At 48.6% G+C, this 24,122-nt stretch overlaps 1 protein-coding gene across 1 annotated transcript in view; it reads right to left on the bottom strand.

The window, feature by feature from the left end:
* Positions 1-261: 261 nt before the first annotated feature.
* Positions 262-24,122, bottom strand: part of LOC119226808 (rho guanine nucleotide exchange factor 28) — a 47,401-nt gene continuing 23,540 nt past the window's right edge. The window contains exon 36 of the mRNA XM_062559010.1: positions 262-3,333. Coding sequence (XP_062414994.1) covers positions 262-3,333 — 3,072 coding nt within the window. The remainder of the gene's footprint in view (positions 3,334-24,122) is intronic.

Raw genomic sequence — 24,122 nt, 5'->3', positions numbered from 1 at the left:
GAGACATAACATTTTCCCCCCTCTCCAGGAGAGATCTAACTTGCATCCCTGAGCGAAATGTAAAACAAATAACACATTACATGAATGAGGAATCCATATTAGGTATCGTTCAGAATACCTTGTTAATGACTTCAGTCCAGCCCGAACCTATCATTACGGGACTATTTTCGACTTAAAGTGCCTCAGAACCTTGGACTGAAATAACTGGAACGTGTTTGAAACTTGCAAAATATAATGCCATGGTCAGCGTATGGCTGACCTCTAATCTGTAACATAGTCCCTGAGGTAGCTCGGTTTGGTGCGGGCGCGGACTGGTCGTGCTGCAGGATTTACTGAGCCTCCAGAGTCCGGATCAGGGTCTCGGCTGGCCTCCAGGTCCTCCGCGGTAGGTGGGCCCACTTTGCGCAGGCGGCGTGCATGCCACCGCGTTCCATCGGACAGGCGAAAGGTGGCAGGTCCCAGTTGCTCAGTCACCTGAAGAGGCGCTGACCAGAACGATAAGAGCTTATGGCCCCGTGTGGGCCTCCGGACCCTGACCCAGTCTAGAACGGTGCAAGCTGGGTGTTTGGCCCTGTGGGACCGGTCAAAGCGCTGTTTAGTTGCCTGCTGTCGTGCTGCGACTCGGTCGCGTAGCTGATCTGTTGTTTCTCGCTGGGCCCCCTGTGACGTCAGGTGAGCGGGAACACGCAGGCGGTCCAGGGGTAGTGACAGCTCGCGCCCCAACATCAGAAGGGCTGGTGAGCGGTCTGTTGTGGTGTGTTGAGCAGCTCGGTAGTGCAGCAGGGTCCGCCTGAGTGCTGCTGAGAATTGAAACCCCTCTGCCAAGTGGGCTCTGAGACCATTTTTCAGCGTCTGGTTCATGCGTTCCACACCCCCATTCGCTTGAGGGTTATAGAAGGCTGTGCGTATGTGTCTGATTCCCCGCTCACTCAGAAAAGTTGTGAACTCCCCAGAGATGAATTGCGGCCCATTATCTGTGGTGATCGTCGTGGGCATGCCCCAACGAGCAAAAAGCGCCTCCAGAAAGTCGATGACCGCCTGTGTGGTGACCGACCCTGTAGAGACTGCCTCGGGCCACTTAGAGTGCAGGTCGTAGGCCACGATGAGGAATCGTTGGTGATGCGGGACGCCACGGAGCTCACCACAAATGTCCATTTGGATGTGCTCCCAAGGCCCAGCTGGCCACTGCAGTGGCTGAAGGGGAGGAGCTGGAGAGGGGCCAGTCTTTCCACTCACCAGGCAGGCTGTGCAGTCTCTCACCATAGCCTCCACATCTCCATCTATTCCTGGCCACCAGACCGCTTCCCGGCAGCGCTGCTTGACCTTGACAATGCCCAGGTGACCTTCATGAGCCATGGACAGGACACGTGCCTGTAAGGCGGGGGGTATGACTGTGCGATGGCCCCTTGCAACGCAATGGCCGTTCCAGCAAAAAAGTTCATCTTTAAACCGGTGGAAAGGCACCAGACTGTCTGGTAGGCCAGAGGCTGGAGGCCACCCAGAGTGGATGAATGTGCGGAGCTGTGAGAGCACTGGGTCCTGTTCGGAGGCCTGTTGCAGTTCCTGAAGGGACACTATTGCCTCAAGGGGGGAGTGGAGGAGCTGAATGAGGTCCAGGTCGGTGTAGTCTGGAGTTGGGTCCCCAGCTAACGGTGGCGTGGAGCGTGACAGTAAGTCCGCCACCACATTCTCTCGTCCCGGTGTGAACTGCAGAGTGAAGTTGTACTGGTGAAGTCTCTCATACCACCGGTGGATGCGCAGAGGCCTGTGCCCGGAACCAGATGTGGCGAGCAGCGCTGTAAGCGCTTGGTGGTCTGTGCGTAATGTGAATGAACGGCCGTACACATACATATGCCACCGCTCACACGCCCAGACACAGGCCAGGGCCTCCCTCTCCCCTACGGAGTACTTCTGTTCAGCTGTATTAAGGGCTCGGGAGGCAAAAGCAATAGGTCGCTCTGTGCCGTTGTGGAGCTGAGACAGCACAGCCCCCACTGCGTAGTTGGAGGCATCACAGGTGAGAAGCGTTGGGCTGAGTGGGTCGAAGTGGGCGAGTACTGGTGGCGCGATGAGCTGGGCCTTCAGCTGCACGACCGCATCTTCGCAGGCAGGGGTCCATGCCCATTGGGCGTCTTTTTTGAGGAGCAGCCTGAGAGGGGCAGTGGTGGAGGAATACTGGGGAAGAAAACGCAAGTAATAGGCGGTCATACCCAGAAAGGAGGCAATTTGGGCTGGGCTGGAGGGCATGGGGAGCCGTTGAATAGCCTCCACGTTAGAATGAAGTGGACTGAGGCCTTCCGGGGTCAGACGAAACCCCACAAACTCCACCTCGGACGCAGAGAAAATACATTTCTCCCCATTCAGTGTGAGGGCATGGGAGGCCAGTGTGTCAAGCACCCGTGTGAGCCGTTGGTCGTGGATGGCCGGCGTTGATCCGTGCACCACTATGTCGTCCAGGAATATCACCACCCCTGGTATGCCCGCGAAGATGGTGGACATTATTTTCTGGAAGCAGCTAGGGGCGGAGCATAGACCAAACGGTACCCTGGTGTAGCGGAAGACGCCTGCGTGTGTGACAAAAGCAGTGAGGTTACGGCTTTCTGGGTGCAGAGGTACCTGCAGGTAACCTTGGCGGAGGTCGAGCTTGGAAAAGACCTTGGAGCCGTAAAACTGAGAAGTCAGTTCCTCTGCCGTGGGCAGCGGGTATTTGTCGGGCACCACAGCCTTGTTCACCGCCCTCAGGTCCACACACACCCGCAAACCACCTGACTTCTTCTTCGCGATGACCAAATTAGAGATCCAGGGCGAGGCGTTGACTGGTTCAATGATGCCGATTTCCAACAGCTTTGTCAGCTCTGCTGTAACGTCATCACGTAGTGCCAGGGGAATGCGGCGGAGAGGTTGTATGACCGGGTGGACGTCCTTGTGAAGGAGAGGTTGATGTGTGAAAGTTGAGATGCAGCCTAGGCCCGAAAAGAGTGCTGGCCATTGCTGTTCCCATGATGAGCTGACGTGGAGAATCGTTGCTCCACAGCTGTCCATGAACGTGAAACCCAAGCTGGTGATGAGGTCCAGCCCCATGAGGTTAGCTCCATGCCGCGCCACTTGAAAGGTGAAGGTAGCCATGGATTTGTTGCCATGGCGCACCGAACAGCTGAGGGAGGCCACTAAGTCGATCTTTGAATGACCATATCCATGGAGAACAGCCGAAGGCGCCTGCAGCGCGATGTGGGGCAGGAAGCGCTTGACTGTGGACCAGTTGAGAAGAGATAACGCCGCTCCAGTATCCAGCAGTAATGGTACACAGACCCCATCTAGATCCACTGTGCACGTCTTGAAGGACACACGTGCAGAGCTGACCGAGTGTATGGGGGTTGGAGCTGACGAGCTTGCACCAGCCTGTCGTGGGCCTGTCCGTGGGCCGACCGCAGCCGGTGCAGAGCGACAGACTTTAGCGAAGTGGTTGTCTTTCCCGCAGCACTGGCATACTTGTCCCCTGGCCGGGCATGTTGGGGCTCTGCTCATATGTGTAGAGGAGCCACAGTTGCCACACCTTTGACGTGGCTGGCCACGTGTGCGTGCTGTGTAGTTAATTCCTGGTTCCGTGTCGCATGATGCAGGGCTAGGTGCGCGCTCGGAATCTTCCACATGCTGTGTTAAGGCGGGCTGAGAGAAACCGCGGGGAGCTAGTTGTGACGTCAGTTCGGTAGCTTTTTCGATCTGTAAGGCTATTTCCAGCGCCGTTTTAAGAGTCAAATCATCCGGTGACATAATCAACTTCTCGCGAATTTTGGGGTGGGTTGCATGTTCTGCAAGCTGGTCGCGTATCATTTCCTGCTCCATATCACCGAACTTACAGAAGACAGCTAAGCTGCGGAGGTCGGCTATATAGTGCTGGACTGACTCACCCGCTTTTTGCTTGCGCTGCCGGAAGACTATCCGACGGAGAATCACAGTCTGTGGAGCTGCAAAGTGTGCTTCGAGTAGTTTCGTAGCTTCCTTATACTTTTTCGCTTGTCCCAGGGTTCTGAATATGCGCTGTCCTTCGGTACCGAGGCAATGAACGAGGAGTGCTCTCCGTCGCGGGTCGCTAGCTTCCTCCAGTCCGAGGGCTGCGAGATATGTTTCGAACGACTCCAGCCAACGGATCCAAGGTACCGGAGGCTCGCCTGGTAGTGAAAGGAAAGGTGTAGGTGGTGGGAGTGAAAACTCCATCCTCGTCGCCAATGTTATGTGTGAAAAACAACACAGGAATCGGGAGACCGTAACGTTTCAGTTGTTTACTTCAACTCATCTTGACTTCGCGCCAACCGGAAACACGTCATCGTCATAACAAACGTAAAGGCATGATATCCACGTACGGCATGCTGTAAAACGCTGTCGTGGAGACATAACACTTTAGTAACCCATAAAGCACATTCATACACCACCGCAGGCAGAGCAGAATGTTTTATGATAAGGTCAGAAAGCAGAGGCCCGGGTTTTGTAAGAAGACAAGATATGAAAAGGGAATCTTTAAAGGTTGTTTTGTGTCTTCAAAGACTCCGGCTGAACCCTGCACCTGCTTAATCTGATTCAAACCAATACGCCGCAACATAATCCTCCCCATCCGGATGGTTTTCCCAGAGTACGCTGTTGGCTCAGAGGTGACTCAGAGGTCTCTGAAGCCTTCCAAATGGACCATGTGCCTCTGCACGATGAAGGTGGTGAAATGCCAAAAACGTGGCGTCGTTTCCGCTGACATCGACAGTTACAATCGTTTCATCAATGTCGTGTTAAGATGGACTTAATAATCATCCGCATGAGCCTCCGGTCGGTGTCTACGTCGTTTTATAAAGAGATCCAGATGACTAAGGTGATTCATGTGAAGACACTCAGGTGTGCCGGTGAGCGATGGTCTAGTTAAATCGAGGCAACTCGGGTAATGATCCCATATGGATCATCATCTCGGGTTAGGAAAAAAAAGAAAAAAAACCCGATGTTGGTATAAAATGCGTCCGTCGTGTCCAAGTCAGACTCTCTGTTCATCCTTTGGTCATTTGAACGGCTTGAAGAAACAAATGCACCCACGCCGCCATCCAATAGGATATCGATTTATTGATATCTGAAAATCCTTTTAAGTCCGCCGTGGTGCTTGTTTAATGTTTTCCTCACTCTAACGGCAAATCAAATCACCTCTTTTTCTCTATCTATCTTTGTGTGGACGTGTAAAGTGAAGGCGTCATTGATAAATGGAGGCGTCCCCCCCCATTCATCTCTGTCAAGTTTATTCCCTCCTTCATTTCCTGCCTGCGTCTCTCTCTCTCTCTCTCTCTCTCTCTCTCTCCTCCTTTTGTGGTCACCAAAAGAACACGATCAGCAGCTCACATAGCGGGTTCATCTACATTTCATTGAGAGACACAAATATAATTGAAGTGAATCCAGACTCAAGCCACATTGTCAAATGGTAAGATGGTACAGGTACCTCTTTTCTAGCCGCGAAGAAGCAATACGAAAGGCGGTAATGCACTTTTGCAGGTAAATAAATGGCTTAAGGACAGCAAATGACCTTTCGAGTCACTTATGGCGCACCAGTTCCCCACCGTACTCTTTTTTGGTGCGTAATCCATCACTGTCAAGAGCTTGTTGTCCTTTTTTTTTTTTTGTCGCCCAGCTGCAATCAGGGAACATACTAAACTCTCCTCCTTTTTGTTATGTTCAAGGACACTCCAACACCTGAAACAATGCACTTGTGTTATTTAATATGAAGGCTTCAACACGCAGATCCACCGGTGTGGTCCTCTAAGCCTTGTATTCTAGTGCAGAGAAGCTTTCCTGTTGATGGCAGCAAGTGACTGACTTTGTGTTAAGGCCTCAACAGCGTCTCACTCTGGGCATTTCTCTAGTGTCCTTTAAATCAGGATTTAAGCAGATGAGACACACACCACATCAGGCATGTTTCTCACACTGGAACTTCGAAAGGCGGCGTTTTTTTTTGCGGATGCGTGAACTCAACGAGCTTTTTAACGTCTGCATAGCGGCGTTGGTGTGTCATGACGGAGCTGCGCTCGGAATGTGGGTTTCGTTTGTGTGTTTTTGTTTGGAGCCCCTTTGTTCCCTCGGCCCGCCTGATTCACAGCTTGAGTGATTCAAGAAATACATACTCTGGATTCAGGGGAAACCTGCTGGCTGTTTTCCATCACTTGTGCCAAGAATAATATGTTACACTCACTCCTTCCTACTGACTGAAGTGGACACGCTGCACTCTGCCCGTATAACCGACCCGTGTGGGCGATGCCACGAGTGCGTGACCCGTGCGCCGCTGTGTCCTTCGAGCTGAGAGGTGACACTTCTGCAAGGCCACGACTGATGAAACAAACATGAAGAACTCCCCGCGGGGGGGGGGGGGGGGGACACGGCATCTGTTCCTCAGGCGAACACACACACACACACATACACAAATACATAACCACAGACACAGCAACCTCTGCTTTTCCCAAGCACTTCCCACGAATCTCTAACTCTAATTCTGACGCCCCCCCCCCCCCCCCCCCCCCCCCCTGGGGAGGATCGCGATGAGGTGGATTAAGTCAATGTGAATGTGTCCATCGCCGTGTCTCAACTGTACATTCAATCACCGCGCCGCCTGTGCTTATTTACTGTTTGGTTAGGGGGGGGGGTACAGTTTATTACAAGGGAGGACGGTAATGTGATGTTGAAGTTCGCCGTGCTGCGAGACGACGCCGCAAAGACATCCCCCCCCCCCCCCCACCCACCACCACCACCCACCACCACTCACCGTCTTTTGTTGGCCCGAGGAAACGGCGCCGATGATTTAGTCAATTCCCCGTTGGGTTTTACGAGCCGCTTGGCGTAAACATCTGTCTCAGAAAAAAAAAAAACCTCTCAAGAAGATCCAGGGCCGCGGTGCTGGCAGGACGCCTGGCAGCAGCGATGGGATTTAGGGACACGTTTGTCCACACAGTCACCGGCCTGTCGCCGTCAATCAGTGTACGGCGTGTTTTAATAGGCGGCGTACAGCCACTCGCCCCCGAAAGGCCGCTTGACACCCGGCCCAAAAAGTCTGCCCCCCCCCCCCCCCCCTTCTTCATCCCGCACCGCCTCGTCTCTCGTTTCAGCCTCATCGGGACCATCAATCCCACAAGTGCTTCACTCATTGTGAGAGCCACCTGTCCAGAAGGTGGAGGGCGGGGGGGGGGGGGGGGGGGGCGAAGATCGTTGTCACAATTTATTTACTTTTTGCTGCACGCTCACTTTCATCTCATGTGATTTTCTTCCTTATGAAGCCTGCCGGGATCCCGTCGACCCGTCGACCCCCGGAAACCCGAGGCCTCGGAGCAGTCGAACGCGACGCGTTGCCATTGGTTACGGGGTTCGGACAGCAGCTGACGTAACTCGACAGCGTTCTCTTGTCACAACAGTCCGACAGCTGTGGGGCTGGAGAAACACGATGCCTGCAGTCATTAAACATACATCCAAGACTACCCCCCCACCACAAACCCCCCCCTCGCATATCAGATTGCTTTGACCTAAAGTCTGCAGACGGACATTCGTGTAACATCTTACTCCTCTGTACACCTCTACCCCCCAAGTACGTTCCGACAGTAACTCCTTCATTCCTCTTCCTGGAGTCGGTGATGACTCAAATCGAAAAAAAAACAGCTTTTGTGGAACAGTATAGTTTTCATCAGAATGTGATGCAGAAACAATTAGTGAAAAGTGTGGATGAAGCTCACTGCTGATCGTTTTGGGAGGTGTTGTGTCGGAGGAGGTCCCCTTGACGCTCCACCACCTCTCGGTCGGGGAGCATGTTTCCCTAAGGCGTCCATATGCTCAAACCCTTTGAGACGCCTCTGCCCTCCCCCGCGCCAGTCAGGTGACCTCCGGTCTGCCTTAAGGTTCATGTGAGTAACCTCTGAAACACTAATGCCTCTATAAGATATAACCAGCAGCAGTAGAATGCATGGTTTCATGAAGGGATTCTGGTGCTGGGAAAAACAAATTAGCTCATGTCCACACAGCAAAATCCAAAGCGTTTGCAGGTAAATGGTTAACCCTTTTATTTACTCGAGTGGTAACCCATCACCTGCTGATGGTTAAGCGTGTTGCCGAGGAAGGAGGCGCCGAATCGACCCGCTCTGCCCATTTCCTGCTCACTTAGTAGCGGCAGGAGGCCCCTTGGCCTCTGTGACGTTAGGAAATACTCAAAGTAATTGGTTATTATTAGGGCCGGGACTCAATTAAAAATATTAATCTAATTAATTAGAGGCTTTGTAATTAATTAATCTAAATTAATCGCATTTTAATTGCATAAATATTTGACCTGAGAACAGTGAGAAGTAATTTTTTTCACATGGATTTTTATTTTTGTTCAACCAATTCCAGCAGACAAGTGTAGAAATAGCATATTTAGAAATATAGTACTTTCAGAAATTCAGGTAGCCTATAGGTAAGTAGACCTTCTGTAAACTTTGTTTTTTTAAGTAGACCAATACTTTCAAGTACATTCAGAACATTGGTTATTTTTTCAGACGTGGACTTAGTTACCCTGGTCCTTAAACCAGTCATCTGGTGCAGTGTGGGTTGGGTGTGGGTCCTTGTACTCGGGTCGGGCTAACGTCCACGCTAGCTGCTAATTGTTTTGCGTTGAGGTGATACTTGAGCCTCCGAAACTCATCCAGTGAGAAACTGTCACGCCCGGGAGGAAGATAGGAAGCAGGCGCAGGGTTCTCAGGTAGGAAAGGAGATCTTTATTTATGCAGCGAAGGTCCTCCAGACAGAGTCTAAAGCGGGCTATGAAATTATCCTAGGTCACACTTCTTCCGATAAAATAAACCAGGAAGAAGTGTGGCTATAAAACTATCAAAAAACAAAATCACTCCGCTCTAGGAGGAAAACAAAAAGGCTTTTAAATTTATCAAAATAACCAACGCACTCTATTGACGGAGGCAACGTCTCAAAAACAAAATCACTCCTTATAGAGGAAAACAAAAAACTTTTAATCTTATCAAAATAACAAACGCACTCTTTTAGACGGAGGCAACGTCCCAAAAACAAAATCACTCCTTCCGGAGGAAAAACAAAGAACTATGAAAGATTAATGTTGCATCTAACCTAGGAATACAAAACTTAAGCAAAACCAAAAACAACCTGCGTGGAGGTGAAGGCACTGGGCCGATCGAAGATCCTGAATAACAACAAAAAGGAACCTGTGACGTGGCAGAACGAGGTAGAACACATGGGTAATGACGAACACACTGGCACAGGACAAAGGGAGACGCAGACTATTAATACACATGGAGGGGAATGGGGAACAGGTGGACACAATCAGGAATCAGGGAAGACAATCAGACTGGTGACACATGAGGAAGGGTAAGTGACCTGAAACGAGAGGAGTTATTATTTCAAAATAAAACCGTAAATGACAAGACAAAATGCCCCACAGAGTAAAACAACAGACAATTTCACCGCGGTGTGACAGAAACGTTCCGCGGTACAAAAAATAAGTGTAAAAATGGGTAAAAAATGTTTAATGTGTTATTTTTTGGGTAATTAATTAATCTTAATTCACATTGTAATTAATTAATCGTAATTAACTCGCTAAAGTACCGGCCCTAGTTATTATAAGACATTCATGTCAAAACTTGGGTTTGTGATTCTGCTGAGGAACCCGGCTGAAGTCCCTGATTCCACCCAATAAGCATTAACACTGTATTTGGTGTTGGTGGAACTCGCGTATTAGCCTGACCTTTATCAAAAGAGTCTCTGGGGAATGTTATTTTAAATATTTTCACTGGCCCGTTTTGATCACGCCGTCATCCCTGACATTTGCTCTTCGAATGTCATCCGCTGACAACCTCCAGGGACGATTTGATGCATTTCTTTGAAGGTTTACTGCACTGAAGCCAACAATTGAGGGTCCACGTGTTTGCGCATCACCCACTTTCTGCTCGACTTGAACCCAATAAATTCGACCCTGCCCCCCCCCCCCTCCAACCCTGTAGGTGGAACAAAGAGAGTTGTTGTTTTACGAGGAGCTTTGGATGTGTAATTACCCCCAATCTACTCTGCAGGGAGCTCCATAAACACACAACTACATACCTCCCCGCACCTGAGATTTACACTGAGCAGGGGGAACAGGGAGATTCACACCAGGACGTAAATTGGAGGGACAGCAAAGACTGAGCAAAGAACCTTTTCTCTTTATGCTTCAGCGGGGCAATAAAAATGAGTGAAATCAGCTTTTTTTTCACAGTTACACGCACATTATGTGCTTCATTTAGTCTTCTTATTGAGCTTTGACGGTTTAAATCGAGGGAATTGTCATGTTTTAGCACCACCGATCCCATGAGCTGGCTGCAGGATTCTCCCGAACCCAAGACTCCAGAAGTACTTTATGATTAAAAGAACACTTTCCCGAGCGGCTTCTTTTAATCAAGATCCCAAACCCGTTTTAAAATGAGGCCACCCCGAGATCCTGGTACTCGCCGAGAAATTTGCATACTGAGCGTTGCAGGAAAAGTGGTCGACCTTTTTTCCTTTTGAACCTCGGGGTGATTCCTCACGTTCCAAATCGTGAGAGGGATGGCCGTGCAGGTTGAGAAGGAGATGGCAAGTGCAAGAAGGAAGATTAAAGAGTGGGGGGGGGGTGTGTGTAGTTCAACAAATCGGCGTCTTTTTTTTTTCAACTGATGCAAAGGTTCAAACATGAAGGTTTTAGGGCTCAAATGAAAGGAAAGAGTCAGTTTGTGAAGACGGTGAAACCAGCATCATCTAAACAGACATTGACGTCACTTGTCAAACAAAACAAAAAAAGGACAAAAACCACATTATCGCACAGGTGTGCACACACGTGAGACATTTTCATTTAAGGAACGTTCAAAGGCGGCGGCGAAATTGAGGAAACAAGCTCTCACACGCGTGAAAGACACATGACCCCCGGGTAAGGATTTGCATTGTCAGGGAGATCGAGGTTTAAAAGCACCGGCTGACATACAAGCATCGCCGAGGCCCTGAGTGCTCACCCCTCTCCCGTCAATGTTTTCTCACCCTGCGGTTAATGTAAATGATTATATATTATAATTTATATTGACATTATTACTGAAAACCAGAGCTTGTTTTTTAGGTGTTTGGTTAGACTGTGTGATTCAACTACAAGGATTTTTTAATTTACAATGACCTCCATGTAAATCTTTTTTTTTTGTCTTTTTCAAAGATGTAAAATATGGAAAGCAGCTCTTTGTAGTTGGTATGATGAAATGCACGCGGGGTCTCGGGGGGGAGGGGGGGGGGACTGGATGGATAAATTGGGGAGCAGGTGGAATCAAATCAAACATTTGCATTAAGACATTTCCCTGCGCGCATTTCTGTGGCACGTTATAATGAGACATTCATAAATGTAAATGAAAAGACGAAAGATACCCTCATGCATGAAAGGAAATATGTTTGGCAACGCTTGTTTAATTGGATTAGCAAGTGCGACGTCCCACAGCAGTCAGTGAGACATACATTTCCTCTGGTGATTGCTTTGAGGACGTTGTATACAAAAAGGTGTGTGTTCATCACTTACTTCCCTGTAGATTAATTGATCAGCTGCCATAAATAATTGTAAAAGCACATGGAGTGTGACAGGATTCATTTGCCACCTGTCACGCCTATATTACGCCTGATTGATATTTTCCATTTGCTTTCATCCTTCCGTACGTTAATTCTAACGGACGAATCACAGCCCCCCCCCCCCCCCCCTCACCGCCTCACCGCTGCAGCTTTACTTCATCGCTGCCCTTTGACCTCTGGCGTTCCGTCGCACAGTGCAAGCCGACTGCGGCTGATGCTCCCGAAGACGAGCCGGCAGGATCCGCCCACCCTTCATGTCCTGATGTGGGAGCCTTAGCCCCCCCCCGCCCCCCCCCTCCAGCATTCCTTGACTGGACTCGACATGGTGTCACGCTTCCGAGCGCCAAGGTGCTTATTTTCACCCGCAATGTAATTTTCCTTCATAAGTAAAATACACACAGGCAGCATTCCTACACATGAGGTCAGAACACGACACCCACTCATCAACAAGTGCTCTCGCTGTATCAAGCGCTGTGTGTCTCTCGTTTTAAAGTAAGTGTTTTAAAGTAAGTGTTGCAAATAGCCAACAAGCTCTGGTTTCTCTTTCTTGTTTTTGTTTTTAGAAGCATATTCTTGTTTATTCTAAAAGCGGAGGAGTCATGACCCAGAGTACAAGGTTGTGGGAATGTGTCGAGATGTTTACTATTCGGGAAAAGTTCTCACTTCACCGGGGGGGGGGGGGGGGGCGGGGTGGGTTGGGGGGGGTTTATAACCTTGCCCGGCGGTGACGCTGGGAAGCGTAAACAAAGGAGAGGTGCAAATGTACGACGGATAAACAGACGGGTCCTCCGGGAGGAAGAGAGCGAGCGAGGCGGCGGAGAGGTGGACGCCGCACAAGGCTCCACTGTTGGAGGCCCCGGGACGGGGGGGAAAGGAGCAGCTGTCTGGCGGGCATCGATACCCCCCGCCGCCCCGGCCCCTCCTCCAGCTGTCAGGGGGCCTGGAGAAATGACCGATTCACACACAGGACATTGGGACAGTGTTCGAGGGGGCTGCGCCGCATACACAGTGTTCCTCACAACGTGCCCCCTAGAATACTCGGTTTCAAGATGTCCTTTTGTTAAAATGAAGCGTACGGGGCGGTGGGGATGAGCGCCATCGGCGTGGCGGTTCCGACGTACTGCGGCCTCCGCTCCGATGTGGTGGAAAAGTGGAAGAGCGGCGCAGGAAGGAACATAAAAACTTACACTGATGTGAGCAGCCAGTGTTTTCCTTCCATCGGTCACCACTCAGCCTCCATGCTGCACTGGGTAAACACTGCAGGCCCTTTCTTTGAACAGGAACAGGATCTGCAGCAGGCGGACGTCGTCCCTGCTGCAGCAGATACCGCGCTTGTAAATGTCACCTTGTTTTTTGTGTGGTTGTACATCCCCCTACCTCGGGAACCTCTTCCCCCGACAGTTTGCTTCCTCCGTATCAGACGCAGCGTCAGGAACAGATGATTATCAAGTGACTCACTTCTGCAACACTGCAGCTAATCGACTTTCTGTCGGTTAGAAACCACTGCAGACACGACCGCGTTGGATTTCCATAACTCATTGCATCAGGTCCCCCATGTGATCAGCCGGCATGCACAGGTCTGCGCCGGCATGCACGCGGGGGGGGGGGGGGGGTGTGCGGCGCGCTCAGCTCGCACTGACAGAAGCACACACAGTTTGCATTGCTGCGGCGACCTTCAACAGATGTTCAGCGAATGCAAGACGAGGCAAGAAGCTCCGTGGAGCTTATCGGTTAAGCATGGGGGGGGGGGGGGGGGCTGGGGGGGGGACGTTCCCAAGTTCGGTCGTTACATTCTGGCTACGGATGTAGCCTTGCTTGTCAGGGGCGAGGGGGGGTTACTGCTGAAAAAAAACAAACGACCACATCTTTCCCTGATAACACATGAAAGCGAAAGGGCCCAGGCTGTGTGTGTGTGTGTGTGTGTGTGTGTGTGTGTGTGTGTGTGGGTGGGCAGACAGTATGAGCTCATACCTCTCTGCACTGCGTTATCTTAAATCAGCACATGAGAGGATTCCCGGCGAGCCGTCGCCCCCCCCTTTGAAACCCTCCCTGCGTGTTTGTTTATGTCGAGCGCTCGCGTGTTTCGGGGATTACATCTTTTCTTCCCCTTTGACCGAATTCCCCTCCTCGTTCGCCTCGAGGGAATTCAACAACGAAACCCCTCCACCTCCTGACACACACACACACACACACACACACATCTTGTTCAAATGCACACTCCTGCCCTGTGGACAGGATTAGGAACGGTTATTTCATGCAAAACACAGCAAGCGACGTGATGAGAGTCAAGATCATTTTGTGAAACTGCCCCCTTGGTTGGGACAGAAAACATCTAATATTTGTTGCACCACTGTTTCCTCCATCGTCCCTTTGGGCCCCGGTGGTCAGGCTAATTGGGTCTTTGGGGGAATAAGGTTGTCAGCAGCAGTCAGAGCTACCCAGAGAGAGCGTCGGGGGCCTTGATTGATGTGCACGAGACAATCCCTGCTAAAAAGGCCCCTGCAGCGAGAATGCACACACCGCTGCTGATTCATTCCATGTTTAACAAAGGCAGAAAAGAGCAGGAGAGTTTACTTATGGGCGAGCAACCTTCTGTGAATATAATTTTAAAAAATCGTTACATTGCTTCTGTCAATATTCCCCCCTTTTGTTTTCATGTATTGTTTCATGTCAAACTTGAGTCACAAACTTTAGTATCGGACAAATGGAAATGTTGACACGGCTCCATAAAGGAGTCCTGGGGCTTCTCAAGTCAGTAGGACGGATCCTGTGAGACTCATGAATATTCCAACCAAAACAAACCAAACTGTGTTGCGGTCGATTCCACTTAAAACCTCAAAAAGGCTAAAGGAAAAGTCAGAGGACCACCGAACTCATTTCCATACATTGTAAATAATACTGAACAAACTATTCAATAGCTTATTTATAGTATTTCATGAGTGGAACGCCATCGGATAATAAAACTACCACACAGGACATCTCCGTCCATCTCCTGCACAAACATCCCCCGAAAACCTCCATCCCGGGAGAAAAGAAAAGGGATGTCACACTTCCTGCAGCTCAAAACAACCGGTCCATGGAGTTAATATGTCTCCTTCTATGTATTTGGCAAAGCAAATTAGCGAGGTATGAGCCCACGCTTCCTAAAGGCAACAAATATTGCATGAACATCGCAGCTTGGTACCGGCATGGGAATAATGACTTCTCTGGGATGTGATTTTCACATAATGTAGTCATTTCAGAAAAGTCTACTCGGGTCAGACGAGCTGCCCTCGTGGATTTGTTTAAATTGGCTGCTAAACTCAGACAAAGAGAAGCAGCAGTGCACAGACGCAGGTACGCAGACAATTACACAGTGAATGATTTGTAAAAAGAAATGAATTTGACCACGGAGCCTCATGCTGCTGTTTGCTAATTGATGTGTGAAATTATCAACATTCAGGAACAACCTTGAACCATGGAAGGAAAACCTGTCATCACTGCGGCTGAGAATATGCACGATGAATTCATAACAGCCACTATGAGACCCTTCCAGGTGTAATGTGCTTGTTCATCCCGGGGCTCGTCCTTCCATATAGAGCACAGGCAGTTTACATCAACACACACACACACACACACACTATTAGATGAGTAATTGTCTGCTATGACAGAAACAGGTGACGGTCCCCTGCTTGTTTAACCCTCCCTTTTGTTTCCCCTGACGTCACAAGGCAACGATGTCACTCGCGTGTCCAGTCTTAAATCTCTCTCTCACCATGTTGAAGATACCATATATATATATATATATATATATATGCAGTGTCTACACTACATATGCAACGTTTATAACAAACCGAACCGAATATAAAAGCTAGATGTTTTACGGCGGAGTCTAGAACGTCGGGACATGGCGGCCATCTTGGTAGGGGCAGCTCGCTCAGCCATAACATTGTGTTGGTAGTGGTACATGCACTTTAAATGACAATAACTTGCTCCATTTTCCACCGATTTGGACGGTTTCAACGGTTCGGTTTGTTATAAACGTTGCATATGTAGTGTAGACACTGCATACATACAGGAATAATGTTCTGTTTAATGTCACTTTCGTAGGAAAACCGCGTCATAAATACATCTCTGTGCAGGGCGGGGATTTCAACATGCTGCATTTATTGATGTATATTTGTAAAGGGAAGTCTTGTACCCATTATAGAACATTATACTATTTTTTAGAACATAACATAATTATTCCTAACATAATTATGCACGTATGCAGTGTCATAACTACATCTCTGACGTTCATAGCAAAACCGAACCGTTTAAAAATCGGTCATTTAAAAAGTGCAACGTTATGGTGAGCGAGCTGCCCCCCCCCCCCCCCCCCCTCCTCCGCCCCAGGCCGATGAGCTGCTCCGCTGATGACTCACTCCTGAGTCATGTTTGGGAGGTCTGAAATCCCAAATATACTGTAAAATAATTCATCCGTTTGCATTGCCTCCCGCCCGCCCACATTGTGCCGCGGATAATGACCCCGTCCGGGGTGATGAATGCTTTACAAAACAAAACTTTTCTGCTGACTCCTCGCGCCGCTGAAATGGAGAGTTGAGCGTCTGCAGGCATTTTCTTTTGCTTTTTATCTCTCTGCAGCACACGGCCTCAAAAAAAAATAAAAAAAATCCCTTCAGTCTGCGGAGGCCGTCGTGCTTTCAGATAGCGTAAACGATAACACAATCTTATTGTGTGATCGCACCAGGCGCACACAGCAGGCTCACATGCGCACACACACAACGAAGAGACACCAGTGCTAAAATGATGCGGTTTACCCTTAGTTCCTCGTAGCCGCCGCTGTGTAGATTCTTAACGGCGTTCATCCGTTTCTTGCAATTATATCACATCAAAATCTGTTCAATTTTGGATTCATGCATCGATGCACCGAGATGATTGAGGATTTTTTTCCTGTCCTTGAGCTACGGTTAGTTAACCGGCTAACCAGATACGAGTTTCTCATTTCTCATTCTTCTGACCCAACTCTTCACCAACTAACTTTTTTGTCGACCAAAAAGTACTTCAAATCATCCCGTTCATATCTAATTTGAAGACGCATTCCTACTCGGGACATGATTTGTTTTCCTCCCAAAGCAATCAAAAAAATAAATATTTCATTTCTTTCTTCTCTTGACATTAAGTGTGAGCTGCAGTGCTTCCAGCATTTTCCCTGCCCCCCCCCCCCCTTTTTTCTTTTTTCTTCCTCCCCTTTCTTTAATTCAGCAGAATTAGATGTTGAGGCTTCTGTAATGGCCCCCCGGAGGCATGAATTTATGAGAGTCAGAGAGAGCAAGGTAATTACCGTCAAGACTTATGGGCCTCAACCAAAAGCACAAATACCCACTTCAAACGCCGAGAGAGAAACGCAAACACGGGAGGAAGATAACTGCTTTGCAGTATAACCCCCCCCCCCCCCCCACCCCTCCCAAACCAACCCGCTTCCATCACGCAGGGGAGGCCTTGTTTATGGAAAACGCCGCTACGAGCAGGACTTCATCTTCGCGTGTGGCTTCGATGTTCAGTCTCAATGTGGGAAACACGTTGTTGTGTAGCGTTGGGTAGTATTTTTTTTTTTAAGATAAAAAGATGCAAGTTCTCGTGTGCAAACAGCTGGTGCGCGTTGTGCCACCTGAAAGCGAACATGTTCCATTTTTTCATTTGCAAACCCAATTTTTCCTCGTTTTTTTTTTTTTAAAACACATCAAATGAGCTGTAATTTGGAGCCTGCTTTTAGCATCGAAAATGAAAAACCACAAATGGCGCACTCCGTCGATAGTTTTTTTCCTAAACTAATCTCATTGCCTCATTTGTACAGTTCAGAGCCTGCATTGATCCGGCGATGCGACCGTCACGCCGTGGGCGATCAATAGCTCTCAGGGAGGCATTAACGAGACGCCGCTCTGCTCTCTGCCCGCTGCCATCATTTATGAACATCGAAAAAACACGCCCACGCGGGATATCGAGGAGACCGACCCCTCAAAAAGGTGAACAGTTCTTTAAAAACCTTTGAGTGAAACTGCTTTTTGGATGGAGCCTCGAGGCTTTTCCCAGAAGCTCGTCACTGCTCTGCATTTGAACACATGGTCAATGTGGGGGCGCCGTGATGCCTGGAAATGGTCAAAAAAAATAAAAATAATAAAAGAGCAAAGCTATTCAGCAACGTGTGAGGAATAATCTGCATGCGAAGCACCAAACAGACTCTACAAATGATGGATAGTGTCTAAAACTCAAATGACTATGAGATAAAAAAGTTAGTCATCTTGACGTCAATCGTTCGTCTCGAATGTTCAACATTGAGGGGAAACTTCTCATTTTTTATCATTATTGATCGTCATTGGTCCACAGGGGAGATCTCCTCCGAAACAACACACTTCATCAGAAATGAATTGTCTGAGCTGAACGCAGCAATGAAACTCCTTGCAAGTCCTGAAAGTAATTGGCCCCGGGGGGGGGGGTGGGTGGGGGGGGGGGGAGCAGGAGCTCTTTTTTTAATGTTTTAATAAAAGCACGCTCCTAATCCATCTGCTTCTGAACGTTATTAAAGCCGGACCGTTTCATTTTACTGTGAAACGCTGGGAGGTAAATGTTGTTGCTTTTCGATCTTCCCGTTTTTTTCCCCTCCTTTTGACAAACGACGCGGGGGGGGGGGGGGGGAGAACCCATTTGTCTCTCCGTCCCGCCACAGCTAGGGGAACGTGGAAAAAAGCAGCACACGGACGGCACCTCGGGCTCGTTTAAGGGGGAGATTGAGCGCCGAGACGCACTGATTCTCTAAAAGGGGAGACTGAGCTCAAGAGGGTGTGCGCTCGGGTTTTAAGTCAACGGACCGGATGTTACTGATTGCAAACACTGGTGTGTCTGGACAGAATTAGTGCGCGGGAGGCCCGAGGAACCACGTTTGTTTCCTTTAGCACACGGTGGTTCCACACGGGACGTTTCGAATCACGTCTGGAGGGGAAAAGTGGACTCAAATTCCTCCACAAAGTAATCTCACATCGACAAGCAGCGGCTCGGGAGGTCAGAGAGGGTCATCCTCGGTTTTTGTTGTCTTTTCCCACTTTTATTAGCTGACGCTTTTATCCAAAGCGACTTACAATAAGTGCATTTCCACCATGGAGATACAAACTCACAATTTTCACCAAACAATATTCTCACATGGGCCCCTATATGAGCAGATGAGTGACTACATTCGGATGCACCGGCATACATGCATAAGAGGCATTATTTGACTAATACGACTTCTATTTGTCTATTGAGGGATTATTTTCCATTACAATTCCTTCCGTGTTTTTTATTTTTATTTTTCACACACAGTGACATAACAGCAGTTGAGGTGCAATGAATAAACCGGGAAACGACATAATTACAGCGTTGTGATTCTCTCGAGGGATCAACTCTCTCTGTGGATGTTATTTTTCACACTTCAGCCGCCACCTACAACCCAAACCCACAGCAATGCACCTCAGGGGGCTTGTGAGGGACTTCAACATCCTCACTAAAATAACAACAGAATCTCTTTTTCGGCTAACAACAACGTTGAATCCGACACAGAGAATCATAATAAATCGAAGCGGTCTCCGGCCTCTGACTGTCTGGGATCACACATTTTAATATAGCCGGAAAATACATGTCACATCTTTGTTTTTCTCTTTTTAAACCCATCTAGGAGCATTAAATAATGCTTCCTGCTAACCGAGGCTAACGCTAGCTCCCGGGGGGGGGGGGGGGGGGGAGTCGACTTTGTGGTCATGAAAATGGGGAAGAAAGAACTATCTGCACTATTGTGGTCATCACAAACCTGGCTGCAGGGATGTAAATATGTGGAAAACGGAGCGGCTGAAGCGACATAAGTCACCTGACCAGTTGCATTCAGTTGATTCCTTATCACTGGCGCACCCTCTACTTTACTGTCTCCTCCACCTCGCAGCGGGGTGAAAGATAGATGGAGACTCTCGTTCTGCATATTGAGTCGTAAAACGTTGCCTGGCATTTGCAATTCAAACACAATGATGCACCCCCCCCACCCCTGCCCCCCACCATTTTATTTCTAAAATCGATATTTCCTTTCAGCAGCGTTTTTTGCTGACGTGTCAGAGGGCTGATATGAGCTGAATAAGATGGTGGACCACAGTGTCACGTGACACATTCGCATCTCTTCACGTGTGTGTAGAGATTCGTGAAAACAAATGTTAGTTCCCACGGCAACGGGCGGCTGAAAACATCAGCTCTTCCCGCTCGGACAGACGATGGGAGGAACTCCCCCGGTGTTTGTATCAGGAAAATGTCCCGTAACGCGTCTTAAGTACCGACAGAGACGCCTTTGTGGACCGCAGCAACAGGCGCGTCACGCGGCATTAAATGGTTCGTAAAAATAAAAAAAAAACACTTTTTAATGGTTTCCATGCCTGAGTAGTTGTGCTGACCATATTGTGTCCTGGAAAAGAACACACACACACACACACACGCGCACACAGGGGTTTTTCCAGAAGTCCATTTTGTATAAATATCCGAAAACCCAAAACCAAAAGTGACGCCTCTCCTCAAATTGGAGGCGTCGTTTAGACTTTTTTTGTGTGAGTGTGCGCACAAAGGACAGACAAAAACAAGAAGAGTCGTCAAAACCGTCAAAAACTCAACTGTTGGTTTGCGGACTCCTCTGCATCGGCTCCACAAGGGACCAAACTGTGAGAGTGTGTGTCCGCGTGTGTGTGCGCGTTGGCATGTTTGTACACATGTTCTTACAAGTGTCTGTGAGTGAATCTCTGGGCTCTGTGTGTGTGTGTGTGTGTGTGTTCTGTCCCGGGAAGAGACAACAGGAGGAGAGGCGAATGCACCGTGTTGTTGTTTTTGTGTTGTTGTGTTGTTGTGTTTGTTGGGTTACGCCGAGGTGTCGGAACTACCCAGGTCACCCGGGGCGACACAATGGCCCCCGCGGGGGGCAATCACACACCTCCTGAGGAATTCACGGGGGTGGCTTACGAGGAAGGAGGAAGGAAGAAGGAGATCTTCTGAAAAGGTGTCCCTGGGTGTGCCGAAGGAGAATTGTTCATTCTCTTGTGTTCACCTTCCCCCCCCCGCACCCCCCCCCGTCCGTGGGCGTTTTGTGCCTCTGGGTCATTATCGTGTGCCTCCAACTCGTTTCACGATGAAGTCGAGGAATTTGGAAGCGGGGCGTGTTATTCGCCCCGGCGGTGTGAAACCGGCACGGAGTGATTCCAGGAGCGGCTGTGAGACCTCGTCCCGGACCCGGGCGGGCCCGGAGGCGTGTGGACACACAACCGTGTCTGCAGTGTTCTTTATGGACACTCGTAAAAAAAAATACACACCCGTGACACAACGTAAACACAGTAAAATACTTCCAACTATCTGATCTGACACCGGGAACATTTTCTGCAGACAGTGACGCAGTCATATAAACTGCATCATTGATTCCACCAGCAGGTCTGTGAGGAAATGATTTTCTTAGACTGGACACCCAGAGGCGGAGGAGGGCGTTTGAAATCACACTGTCAAATGTACGAAAGAGCTGGGGTCGTTATCCAGAGTCAACATCCGATTCGTTTGCGCCACGTGGCTTGAGCTCCATGTCCCACGTCAACGTGTCCCTGAGCCAGACGCCTGACCCCTGGTTGCCCCTCTGGCTTGAATGTAAGAAAACTACGGGTTAATAATGCAACGTGAGTCGCTTTGGACAAAAAAGCGTCAGCTGGAGTGACGTGTGACGATGCATTCAACACTGAGCTGAAATTGTTAACACAAAAACTGAGTCTCACAGAGTGAATTTAACTCCGTTGGATGTTAGTGCTGGCGGGAAGTCACATGTCAAGAAACGTATCCATCAGGAAACTCCCCCTCAAGTCTCACGTTGATGGTTTTTTTTTTTTTTTTTACCCTTCCGCTTGTGTGCGAATCAAACAAATGAGATTCAAAACGACAACGCTGTTCTTTGCTTCCCACCCCCCCCCCCCCCCCCTTTCACACAAAATGAATTCTGAGATTTGCAGCACACGAGGAACAAGGAAAAAGCTACCGTGCACGTGGCTGTGTGTGTGTGTGTGTGTGTGTGTGTGTGTGTGTGTGAGCGATTGATTGCATGTAATCAGGTGGCATCCTGCCTCGATACCGTAATTGAAATTGTTCACCAAATCGACCCCTTGGAGGCCAAATAGCCACCGGCCTGTTTGCGTGTGATCAAAGATGGACGTGCACGTGGAAAAGGCGTAACGCTGCTACACTGGAAACGTGTCATGTTCAGTCAGACTGTCAGTTCATTTTGGTTCTGTTTGCACTCTTTGTACAGAGACCCACAAATAGACATGCAGCAAATACAAGGACAACGAAGCTGATTTTAAAAACCTTTAAGAAAAGGCAGAAACGGTCAAAGGTTTGGACACACCTTCCCGTTCAATTGGACGGTGTATAAACATCATCCGATGTGTCTGCAGGTCAAACTGCTTCTGTAAGTTGTAAACAATAACACAGCGGAGCGATGGTGCAGAGCGAAGATGTGCAGCAATAAATATTTGATTGGTTCACAGATTGCTTTGTATGCCGGAGGTTTACAATATGCATTACTTCATATATAAGAGGGACAAAAAAAACGGTTTACAGCTAACACAGAAGACATGCTATATAGTTAAGAGAAATGTAGTCAATTGATATATATATATATATATATATATATATATATAGCAGCAGCGATATATATATATATATATATATATATATAAATATACACAATTTGTCAGTGATGCTATATTGAGCGCATACATGTCCCTCTTTGATGTAGAAAGCAGGAACGTCGCCTCCAGTCTTTAGCTGCAGCTTTTCAAATGTGAACAAACACAGACCGCTCTGTATGGCATGCACGGAACGTACAACACTGCACGTCCAGGCTAAGTAACATTGTAACCCCCCCCCCCCCTCCACCCACCAGATTACAATCATGCAGTAATACAAAATAACAATAATCCACATCAACACAATGAAATGAAAGGTCTTTACCCCATGTGTTTTTGTCTTTGTGCTGAACTGAGCTAACCGTTTGCAGGCTGAATCTGGGATTACAGGGAAGACTTCGTAATCTCCACATGCTTCATCTCACAGATGGCTCATGTGCAGGAAAAACCGTCGTCTTTCCTCCCCAAAATACCTCATTTCTACCAATTTATAATTTAGCGGGTAAGTAGAGGCAAAAACAACACCTTTGCTTTGGTTTTAATGATTAGATTAGAGGGTTAGGTGAGGTCGATCAGGCAAACGATGTTATCCGCCGTAAAATGCTGCGCTGCATAATTAAAGTGCTGAAGCGGCCTGCGTTGTGTTTAGCGTTGTTCTCCCACGTTCTGACCTTCTGGAGTGCAGCCGGCAGCCCAGTTGCCCTTTTACCAAAGCAGCAGTGATTCCAGGAACCCATTGGAACATAGCAGCAAAGTGTAAACGCTATTTTTAGGTCCTAATTTTAGTGCAATGGGAATCCGTACAAGTTGAGACTATTTGTTGGAAAAGGGGTCTGAGATGAGATGAAGGTGACAAATGGGAGACGATTTTCACAGTGAAATATGAACTTCATATTAACGTCGTTCTAATTCCTTGACTTCACATGGATCAACAACTTCAGTCATAGATAAACAAGCCAAAACAAGGCTGAAAACATCTTAATGTGTTATTTAAGAATTTAAAGCTAAAAAAAATGTTGTTTTTGTACCAGATTTAGCTGATTAGCCTGTTTCCGTAAGTTACAAAACAGGGTGAAACCATTTCTACTACGGCTGGACCTGCAACGTAGTGATGCCCATGCAGTCCTGCACACACACACACACACACACACACACACACACACACTTAAACAAACAGTATAAAAGTATGCTTAGTGAACTGAGACAGGATCTAAAGTACATAAGAGCCACTTGGTGTGTTTAATGTTCAACACGCCTCCGTCATGGACACATATTTTACATCTTCTTGTGCACTGGGCTCATTCATCCAGACTTTTCTCCACCAAGTCTCACAACAAGAGATAATAATCAAATTATCATTAACAACAGGGAGGCCTACCAGGTCCATCTGCCCTTTAATGTTCTGCACACACCGAGGCGGGCCGCTCTGCCAGCATCCCTGGGACTCTGCATCCATCAGCCCCAATAAGCCCCGCGCACACACACACACACACACACACACACACACACACTCCCGTCTGCTGCCTGACATGAATTACATTTCCGGCTAAACAAAGAGTCCCCGCGTGGAGGGTGGAACCGGCATGTGAGTGCATAGCAACAGGGGGGGGAGAAAGGAGCCTGATGAATAGCTGTTGCACGTACAGCCACTTATGGTTGACCCCGGGGGGGGAGTGGGGAATGGGGGGGGGGAACCCTGATTAACAGTGACTGCATTGGGCACTGTAACACCGGGGAATGTCTTGGATCGAAGGAAATGGACCCAGAGGGCTGATTGAAATGGGAGGAAAGACACTTAAAAAAAGG

The sequence above is a fragment of the Pungitius pungitius genome, chromosome 18 (genome assembly GCF_949316345.1).
Source record: "Pungitius pungitius chromosome 18, fPunPun2.1, whole genome shotgun sequence".
NCBI lineage: Eukaryota > Metazoa > Chordata > Actinopteri > Perciformes > Gasterosteidae > Pungitius > Pungitius pungitius.
This window is presented reverse-complemented; position numbering and strand designations above follow the sequence as displayed.